This window comes from Crinia signifera, chromosome 2, assembly GCF_055691185.1.
Source record: "Crinia signifera chromosome 2, ASM5569118v1, whole genome shotgun sequence".
Taxonomy (NCBI): Eukaryota; Metazoa; Chordata; class Amphibia; order Anura; family Myobatrachidae; genus Crinia; species Crinia signifera.
In genome coordinates this window covers 111,789,227-111,817,174 of record NC_139218.1, presented here as the reverse complement: position 1 = coordinate 111,817,174, position 27,948 = coordinate 111,789,227, and the positions used below count along the sequence as shown (strand labels likewise).

The 27,948-nt window shown below is 42.7% G+C and overlaps 1 protein-coding gene across 5 annotated transcripts in view; it reads left to right on the top strand.

The window, feature by feature from the left end:
• Positions 1–5,732, top strand: part of NGF (nerve growth factor) — a 78,302-nt gene extending 72,570 nt beyond the window's left edge. For 4 of the 5 annotated variants that reach the window (XM_083172718.1, XM_083172716.1, XM_083172714.1 and 1 more), the window contains one exon: positions 4,883–5,732. In XM_083172718.1, coding sequence (XP_083028844.1) covers positions 4,895–5,593 — 699 coding nt within the window. In that variant the 5' untranslated portion in view covers positions 4,883–4,894 and the 3' untranslated portion in view covers positions 5,594–5,732. Of the gene's footprint in view, positions 1–638; positions 2,256–4,882 lie in introns of those variants that run through there. The other variant, XM_083172715.1, reaches the window with a different exon arrangement.
• Positions 5,733–27,948: the final 22,216 nt, after the last annotated feature.

Here is a 27,948-nt window from a genome sequence, read left to right as displayed (position 1 = left end):
GAGTTGAGAGATTGGTAGTTTGTTTGTTTGGCAGTGTCCAAATCATTGCAGTAGGAGTGGCAGCTGGTCTTATATGTGAGGAAATCAGTTATATTACGAGATTTACTCCATTGGTGTTCTACTTTACGTGACTGATTTTGTAGTTTTCTTGTTGTTTTGGAGTGCCACGTTGGCATCTAAGCCTACGTGGGGTGTAATTGGTAGCTAGAGACACTTCATCAAGGGCTGTTTCAAGAGTCTGGTAGAGGGGGAAACAGCAGAGTCAGGAGAGGTAAATGTAGAAATTAGTGAGAGCTGTTGCAGAGAGGTGGAAAGTTGTGGAAAATTAATAGCATCAGTATTTCTGCGGGTTAGAGTAGGCTTGCATGATTTCAGTGTCAGTCTGCTTGGGGTAATGGAGGAGAGTGAGAGGGTTATGAGATTGTGATCAGTGAGAGGGAAGGGAGTGTTAGTAAAATGAATGCATGAGTGTATCCATATGATAGGGGCTTTACAGTAGATTATTATAGAACAGCATCTATTCTTGCAGGCAGAGGGGCTGGGGCATACCCAGCAGCTCACTGAGCTGCTGGTCATACCCCACAGTGGTGAAAATGGGGCGTGGCCTCATGGCAGTGTCATGGGTATAGGCCATGCCTCCTTTTTGGTAGGCCACGCCCCTCAAAAATTTGGCGCGCAGGCTATCCTGCCTACCTTCAAATGTTGGGAGGTATGTGCACATGCCCGCACACACCTACAGTACATGCACACTTTTTGCAGCAAAAGAGTCATGTATGCCGTGAAAACCACCCAGAGGAGTTAGAGCCCATCTGTATATTGTATTCAAAAGAAAAAAAAGAAACATTTGTTTGTGGTAGTTGTGTGTTCTTTTATCTGTTTTTCTTTTTCTATTTTATTACTGGAACAGCTCTTGCTGTGTGGCCTGTTCTGAATTACAGACTATCCAGGTATTTCCTAGTATGGAAAAAATGCAGAAAGTGTTTGATGTTTGTGGCACATATAACTGGCAATGCTTAGTGTTTCTGGCTGCTATAATAACTTCCTCATGACAAATACTGTAGGTCACTTATTATCTTTAACGGGAAAATAGTACACATATTAAGCCATCTGTTACATATTACCTTGGCCATGAAGGTTAAGTAATGTATGTAGGTGACAATAGAAATAATCCTCCATGGTATGAAATATATCTATTCCACGTGTGGCAATCATCTTCTGTACAATGCATCATAAAAGTGCAACAATTGGATAAGATTAGAGACCTAAAGAAAAAAGAATTTCATGCTGTTACCCAATGAGAGATTGGCTAGTACAAATTTGTGAAATTTGTGAAACAATCGGAAACCAGTGACTCAGGGTTCTTGCAAACATTGTGCCATTTACTCCAATTCCTGACATAAACACAGATTAACCTAATTATACTGTATTTTGCATCCACAGTGTGTTTCTTTTACTTGCCTCAAACTATGGGGTAATTCTTTCATGTTTGTGTTAACATATCTGTGTCATATCATAAGACCATAAGGTTCACTGTATATAGATAGAGATAATATACTAGAAAGAAGTGAGAAACAGTACTCTCTGGGGTAATCATTTCAACACTCAGAGACAGATGTATTAACCCTGGTAAAATTATAAACTGGTGATAATATGGAAGGTGATAACGCACCAGCCAATCAATTACTAACTTTCATTTTTCAAACCCATCTGATTGGCTGGGGCATTATCACCTTTCAATTTATCACTTTACCAGGCTTAATACATCTGCCCCTCAGTTCTAGAAGGTAGGTAGTATACGTACCATCAGAAGAAGATTAGTGAGCTCATCACCGGATTCGTCAGTGAGGGCCCTTCTGTTCGCTTTCAGTTTTCAGTGGTCAATCAATGTAATATTCCCCATGTGGACATAACAAGGCAATTACTCCCATACATATAGGAGGAGGAGCCTCCTGATCAAGGCGTTTGTACTGCACCAGCACTTCATCTATATCTGCACTATTGTATGTGAATGTAAGCTTGATTGTGTTTAAATATAATAAAATAAATTGTTTGCTAAATAAACTTCTGGTAAATTTACCATATATCGGAGTAATTGCCTTCTTATGTTCACATGTTGAATGTTACACTGAGAGATTGACCACTGAGAACTGAAAGCGAACAGAAGGACTCTCACTGATGTGTCTGGGTGCATCCTGGTACTGTAATTCTATGATGACATCACTGTCCAGAGGGATGTTCCATAAAGGCATATGTTGGTGAGCACAATATTGTTCTTCTGATGGTACATATTACCTATATATCTCCTCAAATTCAATGTTCAAATCATTACACTATAGAGCACTGTTTCTCGCTTCTTTCTGTTATTTGAGACAACACAATAGGGAAACACCTGACAAAGACTTACTGCACAGGTGTTTGGGGGTGCAGTGCTGTATCACTTACCTTTATTTTATCATTTATATAGTCTGTAAAACTGCACTAGGGAGTCCTAGGTATGACCTCAGCACAGGGCGCACTGCTACCCTTTTATGATGCAGCATATTTATATAATAATTGCAGAAGTTCTGTCCCATCTCGGTGCATGCACACAGTCGTATGCTGGGCCCACGCAGCAACAGTTCCCACTGTGCAGGGTGTATTGTGTTATAAGGGTGTGTTGTGGTAATATGAAGCAAAATTTGCCCAAGATGGCTTACAAATATTTGCATATAATAACATTGAAAATTTTTGGAAGAGTAATATTTCCTGATGCTGAAACTTGTGTTTGCCCAGGAGTGGATTGGGAACTAATAGTGGCCATTGAAACATTTCTATAAGTGGCCTCAAGTGGGTGGCATCAAATGAAATGAAATGTAGGCAGTAACAACACCTAAACCTCCAATTCATACCCCACCTCACCTTACTGCAGGGGTGGGGAACCTTTTTTCTACCAAGGGCCATTTGGAAATTTTTAAAACCCTTCGGGGGCCATATAAAAATTATCAACTCAAAAATTACACACGGGCAGCGGCATATACATATGGGCATTACACAATTGGGCAGCGTAATATATATGTGGGCATTACACACATGGGCAGCGGCATATACATGTGGGCATAATACACACGGGAAGCGTCATATACACGTGGGCAGAGACACCAGGGTTGGCTAATTAATGCATCAGCCGCCCGCCCGCCCGCCTACTTAATCATTAACAGGGTAGCAAGTATAAAAAATGTCTTAGTGGTACTGTGCTGGTCATATGACACAAGGGGGAGTGGCTACATGCCAAAACTTTATGCCCCCAGTGCCAGATATGCCCCCCCACAGTGCTAGGTATGCCCCCAGTGCCCTGCATATATGCCCCACAGTGCCACACATATGCCCCCAGTGCCAGATATGCCCCATAATGCCACACATATGCCCCCCACAGTGCTAGTTATGCCCCCAGTGCCAGATATGCCCCATAATGCCACACATATGCCCCCCACAGTGCTAGTTATGTCCCCAGTGCCAGATATGCCCACACAATGTCACACACGCCTCCACAGTGCCACACATACAGTATGCCCCCAGAGCCCACAGTGCCAGAAGCCAGCAGCAGCACAAACTCACCCTGCTGGTATCAGTGTCTCGTCTCCTCTCCTCCCCTGCTGCTGCAGCTTCTTCTTCCGAGCGGGGAGCGGGACGCATCACGAGTCTCTCTTTCCCCGTCTTCACTGTGTCCGGGCCGCCGGCCAATCATACCTCGTGGGCTGGCTCCTGATTGGCTACCGGCCCGCAAGCTATGATTGGCTGAGAGCCCAGTCACACAGGGAGGGGAAGGTGAGATGCATGATGTCCTCCCCTCCCCTCGGCTCGGCTCCGGGCTCCCATAAATTATAATCAGCCATGTAAGCGGCTGGGCGTGTGGGGAGCCGGGCCGGACAAAGAGGGCGCGGGGGCCGTATCCGGCCCGTGGGCCAGAGGTTCCCCACCCCTGCCTTACTGAGACAGACCCCAAAACCACCATCAAGCAGACAAACAACTCACTACCATAATCCCTGTATATCACAAATATTGACACCCCTCCCCCAGAGCAGCCCAGAAACACCACAAAAATAGGCACTTGCACTGCAGGTGGTGGGGTTGCCTATGCAGAGTGCGCATTGGGTGTCACCACACCCAGTGAAGTCTCTGCTTTTAAGTGCTTTGTTTAAGGTTTCTGGCTTGAGTTCGGTTGAAATAATTGTTAAATGGGTGGTTTGTGTGCATGTATCAGTAGAAGCTCCCAGTCTGTTTTTAAGCTACTGGATACAAGTATTTTATATTTAAGTTTACATATATATATCTTTTATCCTTTGACATGTACCATGTATTTTTGTGCAAGTTGTTTGTAATTTGATAATATTAATCTCCAATGTTGTACTAGTTGCTTCAGAAATCTAACAGTTGAAATTATAAATGCACACATAGTGGGCAAGATGCACTAAGCTTAAAAGAGTACCACACCTCCAAAAATGCAGTTTTGGGAGTTTTGGCCACACACTGCATATGCACTAAGCTTGGATACAGTGAACAATGCCATCTTTATGCGCTTCTATCACACCTCCTTACTGAGAGTAATCCAAGCAGATCACTCCCAGCACCTCCTTGCATTACTAGACCCATTCAAAGATAGGATTCCGGACCATAAAACCAGAAGTCTTATGATTGCAAAAGACAGTTAAAGCAAGAGCCGTCCTTTGTGATTTTCTTCCTGCATACTGCATTTACAAACGTGGTGACTAGCTGGATGCATCACATGCAAAATTAGATGCTTGATGCTTTGATTTAATATTCCTGTACAGTATTATTCGAAAAATAATTTGTGTTATGTTATCAAACTGCAAATTTTAACAGACTTATTTCCTTTTATTCCTAGGTGGATAGAGTAATGTCCATGTTGTACTACACTCTGATTATAGCATTTTTGATCGGCATACAGGCTGCACCAAAGACCAAGGACCATGCCCCAGCCAGGACATCTACAAAACATCGCATTCAGCATCACCACGCGCATCGAACGAAGTCTCTTCACCGACATCATGGCAAAATAGAGACCAATGAGCCGGCCGTCTTTCACAATGTTACAGTGGACCCAAAACTTTTCAGAAAGAGGAAATTTCGCTCTCCAAGAGTTCTATTCAGTACACAGCCTCCGCCATTGTCAGGGGACCTCCGGAACTTAGCATATTTAGATGATGAGGAGTCCCTCAACAAAACTATTCGGGCTAAAAGAACGGTTCACCCGGTCCTTCACCGGGGGGAGTATTCTGTTTGTGATAGTGTCAGTATGTGGGTTGGTGATAAGACCACAGCCACTGACATCAAAGGCAAGGAAGTAACTGTGTTGGGAGAAGTCAATTTAAATAATAACGTTTTCAAACAGTACTTTTTTGAAACAAAATGTAGAGATCCAAAGCCAGTGTCAGGAGGATGCCGTGGGATTGACTCAAAGCATTGGAACTCCTATTGTACCACCACGCACACCTTTGTCAAAGCTTTGACAATGGAAGGGAAGCAAGCAGCGTGGAGGTTCATACGGATCGATACAGCCTGCGTCTGTGTGCTCAGCAGGAAAGGCCGACCATAAGTAAACCCTTTTCCTGCTGTCCCAGCTTCTCCCCACCCCTACCTCAGCCTGTAAATTATTCTAAATTATATGGACTGCATGATATATTTAAAATTTCTACTGTAAAAAGAGACTATTTATTAAAAAGTTTTCAAAACTCTTTGTGTTTTTAACACCTGAATATCATTTGCCTTTTCTTTTGGATGATTAACAAGATCTATTCAGTGGAGCTTAAGTACAATAGCTTTGCAACGGTAACATAATTACAGCTTCTAGAATAGTCTGAAGGTTCAAAAACGCAGTTCGATGTTTGATTTTAAGGGAGAGATATACTAAGCCTTGGAGAGAGTTAAAATGGAGATGGATAAGTCTGTAACATGGCAGTTCGGAGCTGACTGGTCAGCAGGTGTCTCTCTCCATTTTAACACTCTCCAAGACTTTGTACAACTGCCCCTTTGTGAGAAATGTACTAGACCACTTATACAAACTTTGTGTAAAGGATAGGGAGCAGCAAGCACGATTTAATTTGCCTACATATACAGTATACCGCACTCATTACAAATAATGACAGTAAGAGCAGTACATTTCCAGTATTATAAGATGGATCTTGCGTTGAGAATATATGGAGCAGTAGCACCTGATTTATTCATGATGGCAGTACCAGTATGTCATGTATAGCAACAGATGCCTCAGTTAGTTTGAATACTAAAGGAATCTCTTTCTGATCAGGTGTCTCTTGCTGACCGGTATCCTTAATGATTTGCCAGAATCACATGGTCTTTATGAGCTTTTGTTTCAATTGAAGCTCATTACCTAGCCTGCTGTACAGTAATCCTGTTTAGTTTGGTTGCCCTGGGTAACAGACACAACAGGTTAACTTTAGGATAATCTGGCCTGCTCCTCCCAACTACTGGTTTTTGGGCAGAAAGGATTAAAAAATAGCCGTAGGCTACAGGCATTATTATACCACACAAAGAAAGCCTACATTTCAGATAAATATATGTATGTATATGTATATATCTACGAACATAGATAGATAGATAGATAGATAGATAGATAGATAGATAGATAGATAGATAGATAGATAGATAGATAGATAGATAGAAATATTTTTTTTTAAGTTGGATTTGCAAAATACACTACAACATCAAAGTCAAATGCAAAAGGAGCTGCGTTCATTAAAAACAGAAAAAATAACACATTCCAATTTACCCCTTTAAAGACATGAAGGGGTAGATTTTACTAAGATGGAAGTTCTATTGCTGATGAGATAGATAGATAGATAGATAGATAGATAGATAGATAGATAGATAGATAGATAGATAGATAGATAGATAGGTAGGTAGGTAGGTAGGTAGGTAGACAGACAGACAGACAGACAGACAGACAGACAGACAGACAGACAGACAGACAGACAGACAGACAGACAGATAGATAGATAGATAGCGATGTATAAATGTCTGATTGGGTTCTATGGTCAACATCCCATCTTCAATAGAACTCCCATCTTAATATATTTACCCAAAAGTGTTGAGCCACGCTGTTTATAAGTTAAACAATTTAATTATATGTACATACATGTAAACATGAAATCTGCAATAATTACTGTATACAGTATATTCACATTTGAAAATCACAGTTGAGGTAGGTAATAGTGATATTACCCCTTTAAAAGTATAGCACGCTGCCAAAACTATATGCCAAATTGGTAAATGTTATCTTTATTTCAATAAAGGTATTAAAAGAGTTAAATAAGCAAACCACTTTTGAAGTACAGCAAGGTAGCACAATTCCCAGGGTGTAATCAATTACAAGCACTGAATGTGGATGGGGACTTTATTACCAGAAGTGAATATGCAGTTGGCCACCTGGATTGTAGTGTCCCACAGCTGCGGCACCTTTATCTCATATGGTAGCACAATGAGATGTACCAATGCAGATGATCTGGAAAATGAACAGGGCAGCGTGATAACTATCCTCTGACATATTTCACTCCCACAACATGAGGCTTTATTAATGAGCTAGGTTTCTGTGGTGTGTGTGTGTGTGTCGGGGGGGGGGGGGGGGGGGGGGCACACCTTTTCCCCCCCTGTGGTGTATTTAATACATTTGGAAGAATATTTATGATTGTCCTGAATACCGTAAAAAGAATAGATATTAGTTATGTGCCCCAAGGTGAGTATGCTGTTCTATAGAAGGTAAACCCACATGTGTGGGGTAGTTTCCTTCTAACTAGGTGTGATCGCACAGTTACACCACCCCGTCTGCAGCTGAAATCATACCAGGGAGTTTCTATTTTCATTTTTATTATTTATTATAAAAAAAAAAAAAAAATTCAAATATTCACATTAAATGATACACAGCGCCTAAAATAGGAGGGTAACCTCAAGGAAATGCTGAAATTGAGCCATGAAAAGAATAAAGAATAAAGTTAATCTAGCTTGACCAGGGTTATGTGTAGTAGTAGTAGTAGTAGTAGTAGTAGTAGTAGTAGTAGTAGTAGTAGTAGTAGTAGTAGTAGTATTTACAATGAAGGATCAAAGCAGAAATGACTGGCATTAAAGCATGTAGCATTCTATATGAAGGAGCAGTCTCTGCCCTCCTATTTTCAGAACCTCTATCGGTTTTTGCCATTATAATGGCACAAGATGAGATGGACTTGATTAAGTCCATCTCACACAGTAAAAAATGTGAAATGGGCCAATATGACCCATTTTACATTATATATGGCCCCGTCGTCACCCCACAATTGACGTGAACCCGAAGCGTGGCGAGCGCAGCGAGCCCGCGAGGGGCGGCGGTGCGCGTCCTCCGACCTTTTCATTCCCCTACTATCCACGTCGGCGTGGATTCAATAAAAAAACCGGGTCAGTCGCGTAGGTCGCATCGCATGCGACCAAATCGCATGCGATGCGATTGACGCGATTTTTCCGACACCCCCACCCCGATGGAAATCGGTGTGGCCGAGCTAGGAAACAAGTACCACTCTATCTCTGTAGTGCTTCTCTACTGGTGTTTATTGCACCTCTCACCTCACTCCTCTTTCTCTCAATGTTATCCAATGTTTAACACTGGCTTTTACAGGGTTCCTGTTTGCATGCTCAGCACATTTTCCTATACCGCCCATGCACCCAGACCCAGTCTCTAGTAAATGGTTTAATTTTTCTTGCAACTGCAGCTGCATCTTGGCACCAAGAAAAAGTGATACCTACAGTATAAGTACAGTATAACTGCAGGTATCACATAAAGATGCAGGCCTCCATCTTTCATGTTCACAAAAAAATTAATTTTCGTATGTTGGAAACATAGAGATGTAGAAACAATCAGTTAGTAGTCAATCCAAATTAGGGATGTGCACCGGCCACATTTTGCATTTTGGGTTATGAGTTCTGATTACCTTCAGGTTTTGGGTTCTAATGGGTTTTGACAAAACACCCCCTAAACGTTTTGGGGTCTGATTAAAAAAACACAAAAAAAACATATAAACTGCTAAAATCGCAGAAGTTGTTTTTTTTTTTTTTTGCTCCTACGCTATTATTAACCTCAATAACATTCATTTCCACTCATTTCCAGTCTATTCTGAACACCTCACAGCTCACAATATTGTTTTACGGGCAAAAGGTTGCACAGAGGTAGTTGGATAACTATGCTAAGCCACACAAGTGTGCGGCACAAACACGTGGCTCATCTAGGAGTGGCACAGATTGGATGCAATTGCACAAGATTTGTGGTTACAATTATATGATATGTATATGAGGCCCCCTTATCTCTTGGTTAAAAAACCATCTAGGGATATGTATTAGTGTAGGGGTGTGCTGCCACTGACAAATATAATGGATTTCAAGGAAAGAGAAAGAAAAGATTTGTCCTGGTGTGGTGCACCAACAATAATTTTATTCTTAAAACATAACTTTTATTAATTAATTAATTTATTAAAGCAGGTGAAAAATTGTTAAAAACACAAATAAACAGACAAAAAGACAAATGTGTGTGTTTTAAAGCTTGACGGATGGAAATTATAAATAATTTCAGAGATGACACGCTCAGCTTGAGCTGTTACTCAAACTGGGAATTAATTGGATTCCTTTGGACAGACACTTATTATTATGTAATATTCGCTAGTCAGGCAGATTTATAACATTGGGGCAGATTTATTAAGCCTTAACAAGAGATACATTCAAGTGTGATAAGGAGAGATAAACGTCCAGCCTATCAGCTCCTTACTGACTTTTTTCAAACACAGCCTGTAACATGGCAGTTAGCAGGTGATTGGTTGGACGTTTATCTCTCCTTATCACACTTGCATTTATCTCTTGTTAAGGCTTAATACATCTGCCCCATAGTGTCCTATAGTACAAATGCTGATTGGCAACAATTGTAGAGATTGTATGCAATGTGTCAATCTCGACAGATTGGTTACAATGCACTCAGCTCTGAGTATTGTAACTGCCGTGAGTCCTATGGGTGGGTAATATAAAGAAACTTATAAACTTGCACCATTCAATAAATGCTGGAGGTATAAGTTATGTCTTCATAGACTATTGTGCATGTGATCGCTGCTATTCTGACATAGATTTGTACATCGGGGAGCCAGTATGTGTGAGGTTAAAACAGACTACTACAGCGGGTTCAAAGGATTAATGGCAATATAAATATAATCCCCGTTAATGTAGACACTCCAATATTAGTATTAAATTGCTGGCATGAAATGCAGAGATGGTGGATGATCGGGCAATGCCCTGGATAAGTCTGGAGCCAAAACGGCTCTCACAGGTACAAATTAGACAGCAGGAATGCGTAGTATACAGCACGCTGTATACTGCTGCTGATAACCCCACATAGGTACACACAGTTTAAATAATATATGATTAGTGTAGGCTGAGTGTCAGAGCAGGCACAGCCCTTAGAAGGGCTGAAGTTGGAGCACTGTCACTGTACAGATACAAGGATTACGGAGCACACTGTTAGCTGCGCCCGCACGGCTGAGTTGCCGAGCACGCGCTTTCGCTAACCGCTTTGTCAAGGCAAGCCGTTCTGAAGTCCCGGAAAGGTTTAAATTAAGAAGAGCTTGCGGGGATTAGCCAATGGGACCCGTCAGGCTGGTCATTCCTCCCCCTGTACCAATTGTGATTCGTGGAACCTTAAACACTCCTCCTTATCTTCAGATTGACAGGGATGTACTGTGCAGGTCAATTTGTATATTTGTATATGTTTGTTTAGAACAAATGACAGTTTTACCATGTTTACATATATATTTATATTAAATTGCGAATTCAGAGGTGCATTTGCACCAATCTCCTCCGCCAATGTATGGTGTTATAAAGATCTTGTAGCTTGTTATTTCATGGTAGTTAGGATGCATTTATTTGCATCTTTCATTAAGACTTGTGTGTGTATTTCCCTATTACACGGTGCTATGACGCTTATTTGAAGTGCTGTCTGTTTCTTCCTATCATTGTGTACATATTGTACCTCCATGGGTAGATTAACATAGGTATAAAAGATAAATTAACGCAGGTATCAAAGATAGATATATATGGAGAATATCTATAGAAAGTATTTTTGTCTTTACAGACGTTTGTGTCAGAAATGAAAATAGGGATAATAGGAAATACATTAAGATTAATAAAAAGTAATAAAAAAATGATGAAAATAATTATTGTCTTTATTATTATTCCTTGAGCGTCCTAATATTGTGTGCATTAAATTAAGTTGCTGTGAGGGGTGAAAGTGATGAGGTACATTAGTAGGTGGTGATAATACTGGTATTATTTGAATAATGTTCCTGTGAATAATGTGGGTGACTAAAAAAGTCACATGATTGTAATAATTATATGAAGTGTAAAAATCGTGATAACTAAATGGTGAAAACAATTCTCAAATGGGTGAAAAAAAGAAAGAAGAAGGGGGGGGGGGGATTCAAGAAAAATATTGATGAGCAAGGTATATAAATGAATTGCCCTTATGGTATAAACATAGAGTTGCTGTATTTAATGTAGACTGGGTCCTGAAGAAGGTGTAATTCTAATGAGTTTGTGCGGACCTAGTTCTATAGGGATATAGGGACAATGTATGTTATGGCATAGTAAGTCCAAATGTCGATGTCTGTATGTAATTTTAGGATTCACATGTTGCACCTTAATTGTACATGGCCGATAGGTCATCTAGGAGTGGTACTGCAGCGGCAGACAGGATGGCAGTTTAAAAAACTAGGCCCCAAAATGACCCCTATCTGGCTTGATCGTGTTTACGATGTGCAGCCGAGGAACAGTGCAAAGGAGTGGATCCTTCTGACCAGATATAACCTGGCGACGACTAGCCAAGGAGCAGTGGGTGATTCATGCAGCAATGTAATACCTGCACTGCGGAGCTGCAAAGGAGTGGAACCTTCTGACCAGATATAACCTGGTGACTACCAGCCGAGGAGCAGTGTGTGATTCATGCAGCTCACATATCAATGACTCTCAGCAGTGGGATTAATGAATGGTAATGCAAGATGGAATAGTCCTTGGGCCCTCCCACCCACCATTACCTCCCACCCACCATTATGTTGCGGAAATAGCACATGCACACTTTAACAAACCAAACATTTCCAGGTACTGGCTTGGCTGGCAGCCACTGACAGTACAGAGCACACACCAGAGAGCAGAGTAGAGAGTGGCACTAGTAGGCACTGGCAGTTACCCCAGCAGCAAAAAAGAGACAGCTCCCTAACCTACCTAACCTAACAAAGCTTTATATAGAGGTCCGGATCACGTGAGAATCCTGCGCCGGGCAATGGCGTTTTGCACGCGCACCCGGATCCGAGTCAGGTGGGAAATCCGAGCCTGCACATCTCTAATTCAAATAAAATTTATTAAATCTATAGAACAATATGCAAGGTGGAAACACACATGCATATTTTTATTTTTTTCAATTGGAAAAGTCTTAACACCATTTATGGACCAGGAGTCAATTTGCACAGTATAAAAAATACTATCCTTCTTAGAGCTCACTTAGGGGGTTATTCTGGTTGGTGCACTCGCATGCGAATGCAATGTTTATTATCTGCACATGCGCAATGGCTTACAACAGTGGGGTTTATTCTAGTTCATTCTTTCTGACAAAATCCTTCTTAGATGGACAAAACCATGTGCACTGCAGGGGGACAGATGTAACATGTGCAGAGAGAATTAGATTTGGGTGACTTATTTTGTTTCTGTGCAGGGAAAATACTGACTGCATGATTTTACACTTCAATATAGATCTCACTTTGAAGAAAAACCCCACCCAAATCTAATTCTCTCTGCACAAGTTACATCTGCCCCACCTGCAGTGCACATGGTTTTGTCCATCTAAGAAGGATTTTGTCAGAAAGAATGGACTAGAATAATCCCCAGTGTGAGGATCAGGGGCGGAACTACCGCAGAAGTGAATTCCTGTCAGCTCTGACCCTGAGCACAGGAGACAACAAGAAAAGCAGCAATGGCAGCTGTAATTTACTTTAATGTGAGGGGCGGTACTGAAAACATCTAAAATTATAAGGGGCTGGAGGCACCGAAACAATTTAAAATATAAGGGTGGGGGGGGGATACAAAAATAAACTAAACATGTAACGTGCACAAACCCTCCCTCCCCACCGGCCTAACTAACCCTACACCCCCACCCCTAAAGCCTAACCTCAATAATACACCCCCTCAGTCGTCTAACCCTCTCTATACACTGACCCACAGCCCAACCATTCACCACCCACCTGCAGCCTAACCCCACCGACCCCCTCCCCACAGCCTAAACCTAACCACCCCCACCCCCATCCCCACAGCCTAAACCTAACCATACACTCCCCTCCACAGCCTAACCATACACACCCTGCAGCCTATAACCCTATCCACACACACCCTGCAGCCTATAACCACACACATCCTGCAGATATAACCCTAACCACACACACCCTGCAGCCTATAACCCTAACCACACACACCCCACAGCATATCACCCTAACCCCATAGGTACACACACCTCGCAGCCTATAACCCTAACCGTAGCCTATAACCCTAACCATACACACACACAAACACACATACCCTGCAGCCTATAACATTAACCATATTCACACACTGAAGCCCATCTTTGGTGCACACTGTTTACATTTTGATTGGGGGGGCCCAAAGCATATTTTTGCACCTGGGCCCACAATGCGCTAATTCCGCCTCTGGTGAGGATGATGGGTAGTGGCTGACAGCTGCATGAGAGTGGTGGGTTAGGGTGACAGGCAGTGGGGTACAGCAACATGAGGGTGTTGGGCAGTGGGAGAAAGTGATAGGCAGTGGGGTACAGCATCATGAGGGTGTTGGGCAGTGGGAGAAGGTGACGGGCAGTGGGGTACAGCAGCATGAGGGTGTTGGGCAGTGCATGAGGGTGACAGGCAGTTGGAGACAAGAATTACTAGTTGATTATCTTTCCTTGGCCCAATACTGTCTGCAGTGCAGGGAAAGTGGCTCCACGCATGGGGCATCACGTGATCCTGGATACCGTCTGGCGCAAACAGGAGATGAGAGGGGATTGTGGCTTCTCCTCCCCTTTTGACCACTCAGCCCAGTCGTCACACTGAAAGCATGAAGCCAAGGGGCATAACAGTGTCAGAATGTCTCAATAGATGACACCAGCTGTGGGCTCCCGCTCGTCCTGATTCTGTACAGAGTCTCTAATTACGCTGGTGGCCCCATAGTAAGATCTTGAAAAGGCCCCCCTTGTTACCACAATAATGATTAAGGGTGGAGAAGAGTGAGAAAGATGGTGCCTGTTGGACAAGTATAGTAAGAGAGAGAGGAGCAAGATAGAGAGGGGGGAAAGAGAGAGATAGAGGGTCATGGAAAAAAAGTGATTGAAAAAAGAGAGAGAGGGTGTCAAGGAGAAAGAGAGAGAAAGGGATGAGAGGGCATAAGTGTGAGACAGAGAGAGGGTGCCAGGTAGTGGGGAGGAGCAAAAGAGAGAGACAGACAAAGGGGAGCGAGGAAGTGTTAGGGAGGGAAGGAGAGATAAAGAGGGGAGTAAGCGTTTCAGGGAGGGAAACATAGCAAGAGACAGAGTGTGTGTTAGCAGGAGATACAGATGGATGAATCGGGGCAGACAGACAGTCAGACGGATGGACAGGCAAACAGAGCACCGTATGGGGGCATAGATGGGCAGATGGACAGAACACCATATGGGGCATAAACGGACGGATGGAAGAGGGAGCATAGACAGACAAACAGAGCATAATATGGGGGCATAGATGGGCATATGGAAGGGGTCTCAGACGGAAAAAAGAACAGACACGAAGGGCATAGACAGACAGACAATGGGAGATAGACAGACAGAGCACAATGTGGAGCATAAATGTACCACCTGCACAAAAGATGCATATATATATACATATATATATGCATATATATATATATATATATATATACTCCAAATATATATAATGTCAAAGAGGGCAGCACTCCCTCCAAATGTCGGGGTGTCCTAGGATACCCCAGCCAGGGGTCCAACATACAGCATGCTTGTAGAGGCACTCCCCAATAAAGAACACAAAACTGTGTGGTCAATCAACGTTTCGTGGTTTATTCACAGCGTCATCAGGTTGAACAAAGTGTACAAGTGCAGGTATATATAGGGAGTGAAGATCTGCATCAAGTGAGTCTAATCAGGCGCAGGCGCATCCGATCGCCCATAGCAATCAGTTCCTGGTCAGACTTCCAGATACGTCACAGTTACCAACACCACAGCGAATAATATAATGTGTACACAGAAATAAACATATTGGGTGAAATTTACCAATATAAAAAACCTAGTTTTTTGTATTAGTATTTTCCCTACGACTGCATACGACTAAGAATGAATTCTGGCCAATCAGGAGCCGCCTAGCGGACAATCAGGAGCCAGGAAAGTCGGCTCCTGATTGGCCAGAATTCATTCTGAGTACAGACGCCGAGGAGGAAGGATCTCTGCGGCTCTGACAGTCGGGGAGCTTGCTGGAGTCGCCGGCAGCTTGAAAAAGAAGCAAGAAGATGGAAGAAGAAGGAAGAAGCCCTGGACTACGTCGGACCAAGCCAGAAGAACTTCCATGGAGGACCTGGGTGAGTTGGATTTCCTTCCACAGGTCCACCATGGATTTCTTCGGACCCGGACCTGACGCCGACATGAAGATCGACATGGTGAAGAATGACATGATCCGGAAACAGGACAAGGCACCGGATCAAGACTCTGGGACCTACCTACGGGATCAAGATAGGTAAGTATTATTGTGTGTGTAATGTATGTATTAAACTTTTATTTTTCAGGTGTCAGTGTGTATTTATTTAACTATTTTTTTTACTGTGGAACTACAAGACCCAGCGGGCCCTTTAATGCCCCGCAGGCTGGGACTTGTGGTTCTCCAAGTCCCAGCTTGTGGGGGAGGCTTGCTGGGACTCATAGTTCCACAGTTTAAAACAATAGTTTATTCATCTTTTTTTTTACATCAAGATCAGCTCGATGCCCACCGCCCAGGGGCATTGAGGACAGCACCAGGCTTCAGCCTTGTCAGGTAAGTCCTGGAGGGGGGGGACCCCTTTATTGGGGGGTCCCCACTCCCCCAGGGCCCCTGGCCAGGCTGACTGGTCAGAGGGTTAATGCTTTGGCCGGGGGGACTTGTATAAAAAGTCTCCCCCCGGCTGTGACATTACCCTGCTGGCTGGTTTGGCCTGGGGCTGGTTCTTAAAATACGGGGGACCCCTAGTCATTTTGTCAGTACTTGTGTACTATCACGGCTCCCATCTCATCCCATCTCATTGCATGCCATAAGGCTTAAGATGGTATGCAATGAGATGAGATGTGCTGCGATAGGACCCGATCTTGTACAATTTAAAATTGTATACCATTATATATGGCATACGATGAGATGAGATTTTAAATTGTATAAGCACACTAATGGGTGCTTTCAAGGTCAATTGGCCCCCCTATAAGATTTTTAATTGTATAAGCACCGTAATGGGTGCTTACAATGTTAAATGCAACCCCACGCCACCCCCACTATCAACGCCAACCTGAAGCGTGGCGAGCGCAGCGAGCCCGCGAGGGGCGGCGGTACGCGTCCTCCGACCTTTTCATACCCCCATTATCCATGTCGGTGTGGAGCTGATCTTATATAGTGTGGCGAGCGCAGCGAGCCACCGAGCCCGAAGCGTGGCGAGCGGAGGCGTAATACATGTAAAGTATTACGCGTCCCCTCGCGGGGCTCGCTATGCTCTCAACGCTTCAGGCTCGGTGGCTCGCTGCGCTCGCCACACTATGTAAAGTCAGCTCCACGCCGACATGGAAAGTTGGGGTATGAAAAGGTCGGAGGACGCGTACCGCCGCCCCCTCGCGGGTTTGCTGCTCTCGCCACGCTTCGGGTTGGGTGCTTATACAATTAAAAATCTTATAGGGGGGCCAATTGACCTTGAAAGCACCCATTAGTGTGCTTATACAATTTAAAATCTCATCTCATCGTATGCCATTGTATGCCATATACAATGGTATACAATTTTAAATTGTATAAGATCCCATAAGATGGAAATCGTGGGAGCCGTGATAATACACAAGTACCATTTTGTCCCCCGTATTTTGGGAACCAGCCCCGAACCTGGAGCCTGGGGCTGGTTGTTAAAAATTGGGGAACCCCTATTTGTCGGGTTCCCTGATTTTTAATTACCGGCCCCGGCTCTTTCAGCCTGGTGCTGGTTACGGCTGTGGGGGGGACCCCACGCTGTTTTTTTTATTTATTTTTTAAATTTTCCTTTTTTTTTTACACTAAAGCCTGCACGGATCTGACTGATCCGTGCAGGCTAAAGCCAAATACGACAGGAACATCAAGGTGTATTTTCATGTCGTATTTGCGTGCCTGTTTTACACTAATTAGCAGCCGTATTATCAATGCGGCTGCTCAGTAAATCAGGAACCACCATTCTTTTGAATGGTGATTCCTGTCGTATCCTATCGATGGTGTAGACATTCGATTTTGTAAATACAAATACGAATGTCCCATCATTAGGAATACGAATTGTTGTATTTTCGGTATAGTAAATCCCGAAAATACAAATGTGTAAAAAATAGGTGTATTTCTGCCTACGAATACACCTATTTTTTACGAATCCATATTGGTAAATTTCCCCCATAGTAAGGAAAAAAATATATATATATATATATATATATATATATATATATATATATACAAATATACAAAATATATTATATATATTATATATATACCTGAAAAATATAATATATAATACACTTATTTTTGACATTTACTATCCCGAAAATACTGCAATTCGTATTGGTATTGATAGAACATCAATACCAATACGAATTGCCGTATTTTCGGGATAGTAAATGTCAAAAATCAGTGTATTTCTGGATACAAATACACCTATTTTTTTTACAAATTTCCTTTAGTAAATTTCCCCCAAAATGTCGAGCGACCGGCTGGTCACTGGCCCCATTTGCAATGGCCTGTTTGATCGCCGATCGATGTAATGCAATGCGCTCCCGCAAAGTACGTTCTGTCTTTCTATATATATGACAAGCCACAAGGGCATGTCAACATATAGACAATGAATTTAGTGGTACATGTTACTCTATATCTAATTATATATATATATATATATATATATATATATATATATATATATATATATATACTCCAGGGTGATCCAGCACAGCCACTCGTCCTTTGCAATCCTCAGCGGGTGCCAGCACGTAGCCGCAGCAAACACAAAATCCAACAGTATGCAGCACTCCAGCAACGTTTTCAAAAATTCTTTTTAGTGAGCAAAAAAACAATAACAGGAACATAGCAACGTTTCAACACATGACGTGTCGTCTTCAGACATGTTACCCTATATCTAATTATATATATATATATATATATATATATATATATATATATATATATATATATATATTAGAGATGTGCACCGGCCACTTTTCGGGTTTTGGGTTTTGGGTTTTGGGTTCTGATTACCTTGAGGTTTTGGGTTCTAATGGGTTTTGGCAAAACACCTCCTAAGTGTTTTGTGTTTGGATTTTTTTGGGTTTTGGGTTCTGATTTTTTTGTTAAAAAAGCATAAAAACAGCTAAAATCGCAGAATTTGGTGGTTTTTTTTGCTCCTACGCTATATTGACCTCAATAACATTCATTTACATTAATTTAAACATATTTAATTATTTATTAGCCAGTGAGCCCCAGACCACACAGGTAGATATACGGCAGTATTTATTAGGCAGTGAGCCCCAGACCACACAGGTAGATATACGGCAGTATTTAATAGGCAGTGAGCCCCAGACCACACAGGTAGATATACGGCAGTATTTATTTATTAGGCAGTGAGCCCCAGACCAGAGGGTACATACGGCAGTATAGGCAGTGGCCCCAGACCACAGAGGTAGAGATATACGGCAGTATTTTAATTATTTATTAGGCAGGCAGTATTTCATTATTTATTAGCCAGTGAGCCCCAGACCACAAAGGTAGAGATATACGGCAGTATTTAATTAGGTACTTGTTTCCTAGAACGGCCACAATCGTGAGTGATCGTGGCTCTTAATTAAGGGACACGATCCTCACGATGTGGCCGATTTTTTACAATTTTTTCACTTTGAATGACAGAAATCGGGTCAATCGGTCGGTCGCAACCAATTAAAATCGGCCGCGATGCGACCGACCGATTGACCCGATTTTTCCATAGTCTTCAATGTTAAAAAATCTTTTAACATTGAAATCGGGAGGATCGCGTCGGTCTTGTGCCATTATAATGGCACAAGATGAGATGGACTTGATTAAGTCCATCTCACATAGGGTAAAATGATAAAAAAGGTGAAATGGCCCAATATGACCCATTTCACATTTTTTATGTGCCCGCCATGACCCCACGATAGACGTCAACCCGAAGCGTGGCGAGCGCAGCGAGGCCGCGAGGGGCGGCGGTGCGCGTCCTCCGACCTTTTCATTCCCCTACTATCCACTAGGGCGTGGAGTGAGAATAGAATAGTGTGGCGAGCGCAGCGAGCCACCGAGCCCGAAGCGTGGCGAGCGCAGCGAGCCCCGCGAGGGGACGCGTATACCTGTGAAGTTAGACGCGTCCCCTCGCGGGGCTCGCTGCGCTCGCCACGCTTCGGGCTCGGTGGCTCGCTGCGCTCGCCACACTATTCTATTCTCACTCCACGCCCTAGTGGATAGTAGGGGAATGAAAAGGTCGGAGGACGCGCACCGCCGCCCCTCGCGGGCTCGCTGCGCTCGCCACGCTTCGGGTTGACGTCTATCGTGGGGTCTAGCCCACTTAGTAACATTTGGGGGGGCAATTGAAACAAATCTGGTGAAAAAAAAAAAAAAATCGGGTGAAAAATCGGTCGGTCGGATCGGTCGCATCGTATGCGACCAAATCGCATGCGATGCGATCGATCCGATTTTTTATCTTACGACCACAACGATCTAAATCGTTGTGGCCGTGCTAGGAAACAAGTACCTTTAATTATTTATTAGCCAGTGAGCCCCAGACCAGACGGTACATACGGCAGTATAGCCAGTGAGCCCCAGACCACAAAGGTAGAGATATACGGCAGTATTTAATTATTTATTAGGCAGACAGTATTTAATTATTTATTAGCCAGTGAGCCCCAGACCACAAAGGTAGAGATATACGGCAGTATTTAATTATTTATTAGGCAGGCAGTATTTAATTATTTATTAGCCAGTGAGCCCCAGACCACAAAGGTAGAGATATACGGCAGTATTTAATTATTTATTAGCCAGTGAGCCCCAGACCAGACGGTACATACGGCAGTATAGCCAGTGAGCCCCAGACCACAAAGGTAGAGATATACGGCAGTATTTAATTATTTATTAGGCAGACAGTATTTAATTATTTATTAGCCAGTGAGCCCCAGACCACAAAGGTAGAGATATATGGCAGTATTTAATTATTTATTAGGCAGGCAGTATTTAATTATTTATTAGCCAGTGAGCCCCAGACCACACAGGTAACTAGATAAGATATACGGCATTATTATTTATTAGGCTGTGAGCCCCAGACCACAGACCGCCAGACTGGCAGATTCAGTGCAGGCAGCAGTGCAGCACCAGTGGACTATATATATTTATTTGATATAATTAATTAATTAATTATTAATATATATAATAAATGGCACAGCACAGCACCAGAGGTATGCCCCAGCACAGAGGAGACAGTAGTACTACAGGCAGGTACACAGTTAGAGTGTTCTCCTAAGCAGAGGAGAACATAGTACACAGCAGCACTGAGGGAGACAGCCCTAGCAAATAAAATAATTAATTACAGCACAGCTCACCAGAGGTAGACCGCACAGAGGAGACTGTAGTACTACAAGTACACAGTTAGACTGTTGTCCTAAGCTGAGAACAGAGTACACAGCAGCACTGAGGGAGACAGCCCCAGCAAATAAAATAATCAATTACAGGCAGCACAGCACACCAGAGGTAGACCGCACAGAGGAGACAGTAGTACTACAAGTACACAGTTAGACTACTACACAGCAGCACTGAGAGACAGCACCAGCGATTGCAAAAGCTCAAGGTCAAGCTCAAGTTTAAGCCCCAGCAGCAGCACCAACACACCCTCTCCCAACCCACTACTTGACTGGAGTGAAGATGGCGGGCGCGGCAGCCGCTTATAAAGCCTCGTGAAATCCGACGCCGGGAGATGACGTTCTAATCACGCGGACGGACCGAGTCAGGCGGGAATCTCCGAGCGCTGCTCGGAATCGGGCTCGGAATGATGTCGTCCGTGGGGGCTCGGATCTCTGAAATCCGAGCCCGCACATCTCTAATATATATATATGATTATTATTATTATTATTATTATTATTAATCATAGGTGTGCGCACAGAGAGTGTTAGGGGTGCACAGGCACCCCCTAATGCTGTGCCCACCCTTATATACTTTTGCTTTTTAGAACTGATATTCCATTAAAATAAGCGCCCATCAATCAATTATGTGTGTTTTGCATTGTTTCTTGTAATAGACCACTGTCATATCACTACACACCTGCATCATCCATATATGTTTATGACTATTTGCATGTACTGTTACACAGAGTAATTAGAAGATTACAACTGAACTAGGCAGGAGATTATTGTGTGGCTGAGAGATGTTTTATATTGTAGAGAGTGCGAATAGCTGATGGTAGACACGTCTGATTGGTGGTGTTAGACACACCCAATGGGCGTGTAAGACACCCCCTAATGAAATGTGCACCCCCTAATGAAATGTGCTGCGCACGCCTATGTTATTAATAATATTATTTTACACAGGCTTGGGGAGCTAGGCCTATTTGGGATGGAAAGCTAGCACCCCAATGTCACTGTTCACCCATCTTACTGCACCCACACATATCCAGCCCATGTTACTGAATCCCCACCTCACCATCCACCAACTAACTAACTGCAGCAATCTCTATGATCAACTGAATGGCCTCAATCAAATAGACCCAGACATCTCCCACCACACCCAGTGTCCCAACCAGCCACTCCCTGGCGTGAGGCAGTTCTAGCTGTGTTGACTGCATATATTATATGAAATAGGCTGTCCATACTGTATGTCCATAGGGGACAGTATATGTATGTGCATGCCAGGGCTGGCAGGGTGCATAGATAGGGCACAGTATATGTTTGGGGTTTACAGGAGACTGGTAGTGTGACCTATAGGGCATAGCGTATCAAATAATGGGGCAGGTGTATTAAGCCATTAAGCCTTAACAAGAGATAAATGCAAGGGTGATAAAGAGAGATAAACGTCCAGCCAATTAGCTCCTTACTGACTTTTTCAAACACAGCCTGTAACATGGCAGTTAGCAGGTGATTGGCTGGATGTTTATCTCTCTTTATCACCCTTGCATTTATCTCTTGTTAAGGCTTAATACATCTGCCCCAATATGCCCTACTTGGACATATGATGTGTCCACATAGGGCATATATAGTTACATAGTTAAATAGTAGGTGAGGCTGAATAAAGACTTGCCTCCATCTAGTTCAACCTATGTTTAGAATAGTTTATCCCTTGTTGTATAGTATGTTCTGATATTTTAAAGACAGATTATGTTACATATTCGTACCCATAGATGTTCTTCTTTTTACTCTCTATACTGCAGATTTCACATACAATACATCAACCTGTCATCTACAGAAGTTCTCTGATGACTCTGCTATTGTGGGTCTTATCGTAGATGGGGACGATAGGGAGTACAGAGAACGTGTGCAGAACTTTGCTACCTGGTGTGTGGAGAACCATCTTCAACTTAACACAAAGAAAACTAGGGAGCTGGTTGTTGACTTCAGGAAACGTCAGTATACCCCCCCCCCCCCAACTCTGTTGAGCATTCAGGGAATGGATATTGAGATCAACTTAGTACCTAGGTTTTCACCTTAACAATAAACTGGACTGGTCTGATAATTCTGCCGCTCTATATAGGAAGGGGCAGAGTAGACTATATCTGCTGAGGAGACTGAGGTCCTTTGGAGTGCAGGGAGCGCTCCTGAAGACCTTTTTCAACTGTGTAGTGGCATCGGCCATATTCTACAGAGTGGTCTGCTGGGGCAGCAGTGTTTCAACAGCCGACAATAAGAGACTAAAAAGACTGGTAAGGAAGGCCAGTTCTGCCCTAGGAATGCCTTTGGATTCGGTAGAGATTGTGGGTGAGAGGAGAATGATCAGCAAGATAACATCATTATTGGATAATGCTTCACACCCGCTCAAAAATGTTTTGAAGGATCTGTGTAGCACTTTCAGTGATAGGTTGCTTCACCCTCGATGCTCAATGGAGAGATATCGCAGATCGTTCCTTCCGGCTGCAATTAGAATGTACAACTGTCATGTTCTGAAGAAGACCTGCATGTTCCTAGATTCTTGAGTTATTTTGTTGGATCTTATCTTATTATGTGTGTTCTTATTATTATGCTATTACTCTTATCTGTTCTTGAACCTTGCTGTAACACTGAAATTTCTCCATTGTGAGACAAATAAAGGAATTCTATTCTATTCTATAACCAATAAATGTTTATCCTACCTTATTTTAAATGTATTTTTAGTGTCTGCTGACACCACTTCTCCAGGAAGAGAGTTCCAAAGTTTGACTGCTCTGACTGTAAATATTTTTTTTTCTAGATTAACAAAATCTTTTTTGTTCTAATCTAAACTCGTGCCCTCGCATCCAAGATTCCTGTCTAGCTGAAAAAAGGGTGTTTGATAGTTCCTTATATTGGCCCCTAATATATTTATACATATTATATGATATACTCTGCATGCACATACATACTGGCAATTGTACTGTCCTGCACCAGGTGACAGTCTGCACAGACCCCGCCTCCCCTTCTGCTATCAGTGTGCATTGTGCACAATCCCTGCAGACACCGGCCAGGTCACTCTGAGCTGCATAGAAGGTGGTAAGGCAGGCAGGCTTGCAGTACCAGTTTCTCTGCCCCCACTGCAGGTAGCTCCATCCCTGTACTAGTTCACAATGACCTGTGTGAGCCGTGGCTCCCTTCAACTCCTGCCATTGCAGCCGCAGGTCCGGAACTGTGAGCAGAGGCTGCTGCCGACACTATCATTCAGAGTGGCTGATGACCTTACTGTGTCCCCAGTCTGCTCCTTTCTACAGAGAGGGCAGCGGCTCTCTTCAACTCCCACAGGTCTAGAACTGTGAGCAGAGGCTGCTGCCGAGTGCCGACATTATCATTCAGTGCCATGGCTGCTGACCTTCCGTGCACCAACCTGCCCGTTTTCTATAGAGTAGCAACATCTGCGTTCCCCCATTAAGCCGGCCAAGCATATATTGTCCCTTTTTTAAATAATTGAAAAGGGTGCACGGAGTTACCTTCAGGACCCCTAGGATTATTGGGTTCCTGGGCAACTGCCCATCAAGCCCATGCATTAACTGCCTACTAGATATTCATCCTCTGCTAATATTTCTAACATTGGAAATATTGTCACTTCAGTATTCAATCCCAGCCAGTACTCTCCATCCTGGTCGGGACTCGCCTGCTACATAACCGCCTCTCTATGGAGGCCAATCTCTATTGTCAGAAACAGCGGTGGATTGTCAAATCCGCATCCACTTTTTGGCCAAATGGCTACGTTTTCGCCGATCCACAGACATTCCACCAGTCGACAGCCGGAACTTTGATCTCCGGCTGTCGAGTTACAGTCGGAAGAAATGAAAATGGCCTGGGACTTTGACTGTCCAATCAGAATCCAGGATTGGATACCATCATTGTATAAATAAAATATTGAATGAAAAATACTTGTTAAGTTAAATTCAAGTAAGCATGCTAAAGAAGTGTTATATGTCTCATTAGCATTATTATTGAAACAGGGGTACTGTGAGCTAGATCATGAATAAATATAACCCTACAGTATATTAACTACCATCATTTTATAAAACTTGTTATATTAGCCTTTAAGACAACTTCTAAGCTTCAAGACATCCTCGTAAAGCTCACATGTTGACAAAAGTAAAAAATTTGGAGGCCTCTTTGGTATCCACCACATAAATACTTAACAAAAAAAAAAAAAACAATGTAATATATATGGCGCATTTTGATTGTTAAGCATGTAAGCAGCATTAAAAAGAAGTTGAGAAGAAATGTGAGACTAGCAGCAAAACCTAGACATTTTACAAGATACCACAATAGTAATCCGACGGGTCTCCTTGTCAAAACTATTCATGCAATAAAACCGGAGACGTGAGGAGGTAAATTATGAGAAAATCCAACTTCAAACAGAATGTAGCTGGCAAGTAACATACTGTAGATTCAATGTATAAGTGGTGCTCTTGGTTTTGCTATATATCTCTAATCTCATTATCTGAGTTATTGCTGCCTAATTTTTGTTTATCTCTGTAATGGATTAGTATGTGGTAATTAGAGATTGCAATGATACGGACACATTTATTCTTTTCAGGTATAAGGGCCCATTTACCAAAGAGGAAAGGCCTTTAAAAATGCGATAAATGTCCATTATTGTCATTTTTAAGTACCCCTTAAATGTATCAAGCTGCTTCAGAGAAATCAGCGGGACAGCTATTGCATGTGTTGCATTACTGCAGTTCCCATCTTTTTCTTGGGAACTGCCATCTTCTCTTATATATCAAGTTATCATCTGAAGAGATCCCTCCACTTTCCGAGGAACTCCCAGGCTTGGGCTGACCAATTTGGGCAAGGACTATGTGATGGCAGGGGGATCCCATGATGTGTGTGTCTCTTTGCTATGTCATAATCATAGTTGAGTAGAGTGTTTGTTACCTTACACCAGTGTCTTACTGCCCACTGCTAGCTGTGGTATTTATAGACAGAAATGCTTGACTACCTCATATGTCCTTATTACTATTATTATTATTATTATTATTCTGATTATTAGTATTATTATTATTATTATGATTATTATTATTATTTATTTCTATTGGGCCACAAGGATTCCGCAGCCCCTAACAATACATAAATGAGCAAAAAAAAACAAAACAAAGAAAATAAGGAATTACAGTACAAGGCAATTACGGACATAAATAAGGATAGCTGGATCAGGGGACAGGGCACTGAAGCAGTTATTAGCATGGCAGAGATATAGATATTCAAAGAAAAGCACATGTGGTAAGAAGGCCCTGCTCATGAGAGCTTACATTCTAAAGGGTGGGGGGCATAAAGACAGGAGTGACACAAAAAGGGTAGAAGTGAGCATAAACAAAAGCCTAGGATGAGAAATACAGTAGCATGGTTTAACGAAATAGTGGGTCTTGAGAGCCTGTTTATAGTTTTGTAGAAAGGTGCATAGTCTGATAGGGAGAGGTAGAGAATTCTACAGATAAGGCCAAAATGTTGGATGCGGGAATGGGAGGAAGTAACCATTTGGCAGGAGAGGTGGCATGCATTTGTGGAGCAGTGCCACCTACATATTCAGGCCATCTCCCCAGGGCCATCATCACGCAGAGCGAGTCTACACTTAATCAGCGCTGCAAACAGAGGGAAACCATTAGATGGTGAGTGATTGCAAATGGTTTTCCCCCTGTGTGCACACCTGTAAACATATTTGCAGCCATGCAGAGGGACTGGGGGAGGGTCCTCTGGTGAGGTGGTGTCGCTTGGCTGCGAATATTCGCTGCCCATCGATCAGGTCTGAATCAGACCCATAGTACCTTTGGAGAGGAAGATAAGCCGGGCAGCAGCATTTTGGCTCCCTCCTGAACCCCCAGTGAACCTGCAAGTCTACTTACACTTTGCATGTGGGGCTGGTTAGCACATATAAACATACATGCAATGTATCGATCAAAGTAAAAACAAATAACAACAATATTAATTGTTCCCAGCGGAATGAGGTAGGTAACGGGAAGAGAAGCTATGCACTCGGCTGTCCTGTGTGTAGTAGCAGCTCTGCAGCAAAGTCAGAGCAGCCACGGAATATCTGCCAGTTTTCCACCTTAGGGTGGAACACTGCCCCCCTGAGGAGAAATCCAGGATGGGTGAGTAGAAGGCTGAGCGAGGGAGCCAGGCCCAGCCCTCCCCTCTGTGATTTTACGTACCCCCCTTCCGCTCATAGGCCCCTGCTAATATGAAATTAAAATGTTTCAAGTTTCATTGATTCAATGGACCCGTTCCCATTAAGTTTGACATCAGAATTCTCTGTCTACAATTTTAAATAAATGAACCCCTACATAAAATCAGGTACAGCCTAATCACCATTAACATAATTTAGTGCTTTGTATTTTTTCCACCTTTTTTCCACCTTCCCATTGAAGTTGATCCAAAAAATAATATTGCACTGTAAGATGCATCAATATTTCATACCATAATTTTATTCAAGCTTATCATCATTTTTCTATACTATTAGTACTGTATCATAAAGCATGACATTAATTTGCTCTTCAAATTGGTTCTTCAAATAGGATTTGTCAGACTGAGAATTAACCATAACATTCAACAGATGATTCAACAATTGACATTGCTGTTTTGTTACTGTATTCATTTTTTTGTGTTCACTTGCTTCATCTCCTTCACTATCATGTTGCATGAATTTGGTGTACATAACACTGAAACCAGTAAGAACTTACCAACAGTGCATTTGTAGAATACTAGGAAAATAAACCTATATGGACAAAATCACACCACTTACGGAGAATGTCAACACAATTAATGGGCGGTATTCAATGAGGCTGATTCACCAGGTTTTTATGGCGATTTTGTGCTGTAAGGCGAATTTCTGACTAAAACGGTGAATCACCCTATTCATTGACCAGATGGCGAATACATTTCAAGGTTTTTTTCACCATGATTCACCAAGTAGCAATCGCTATCTTTTTATGGTGAAGTGGAAG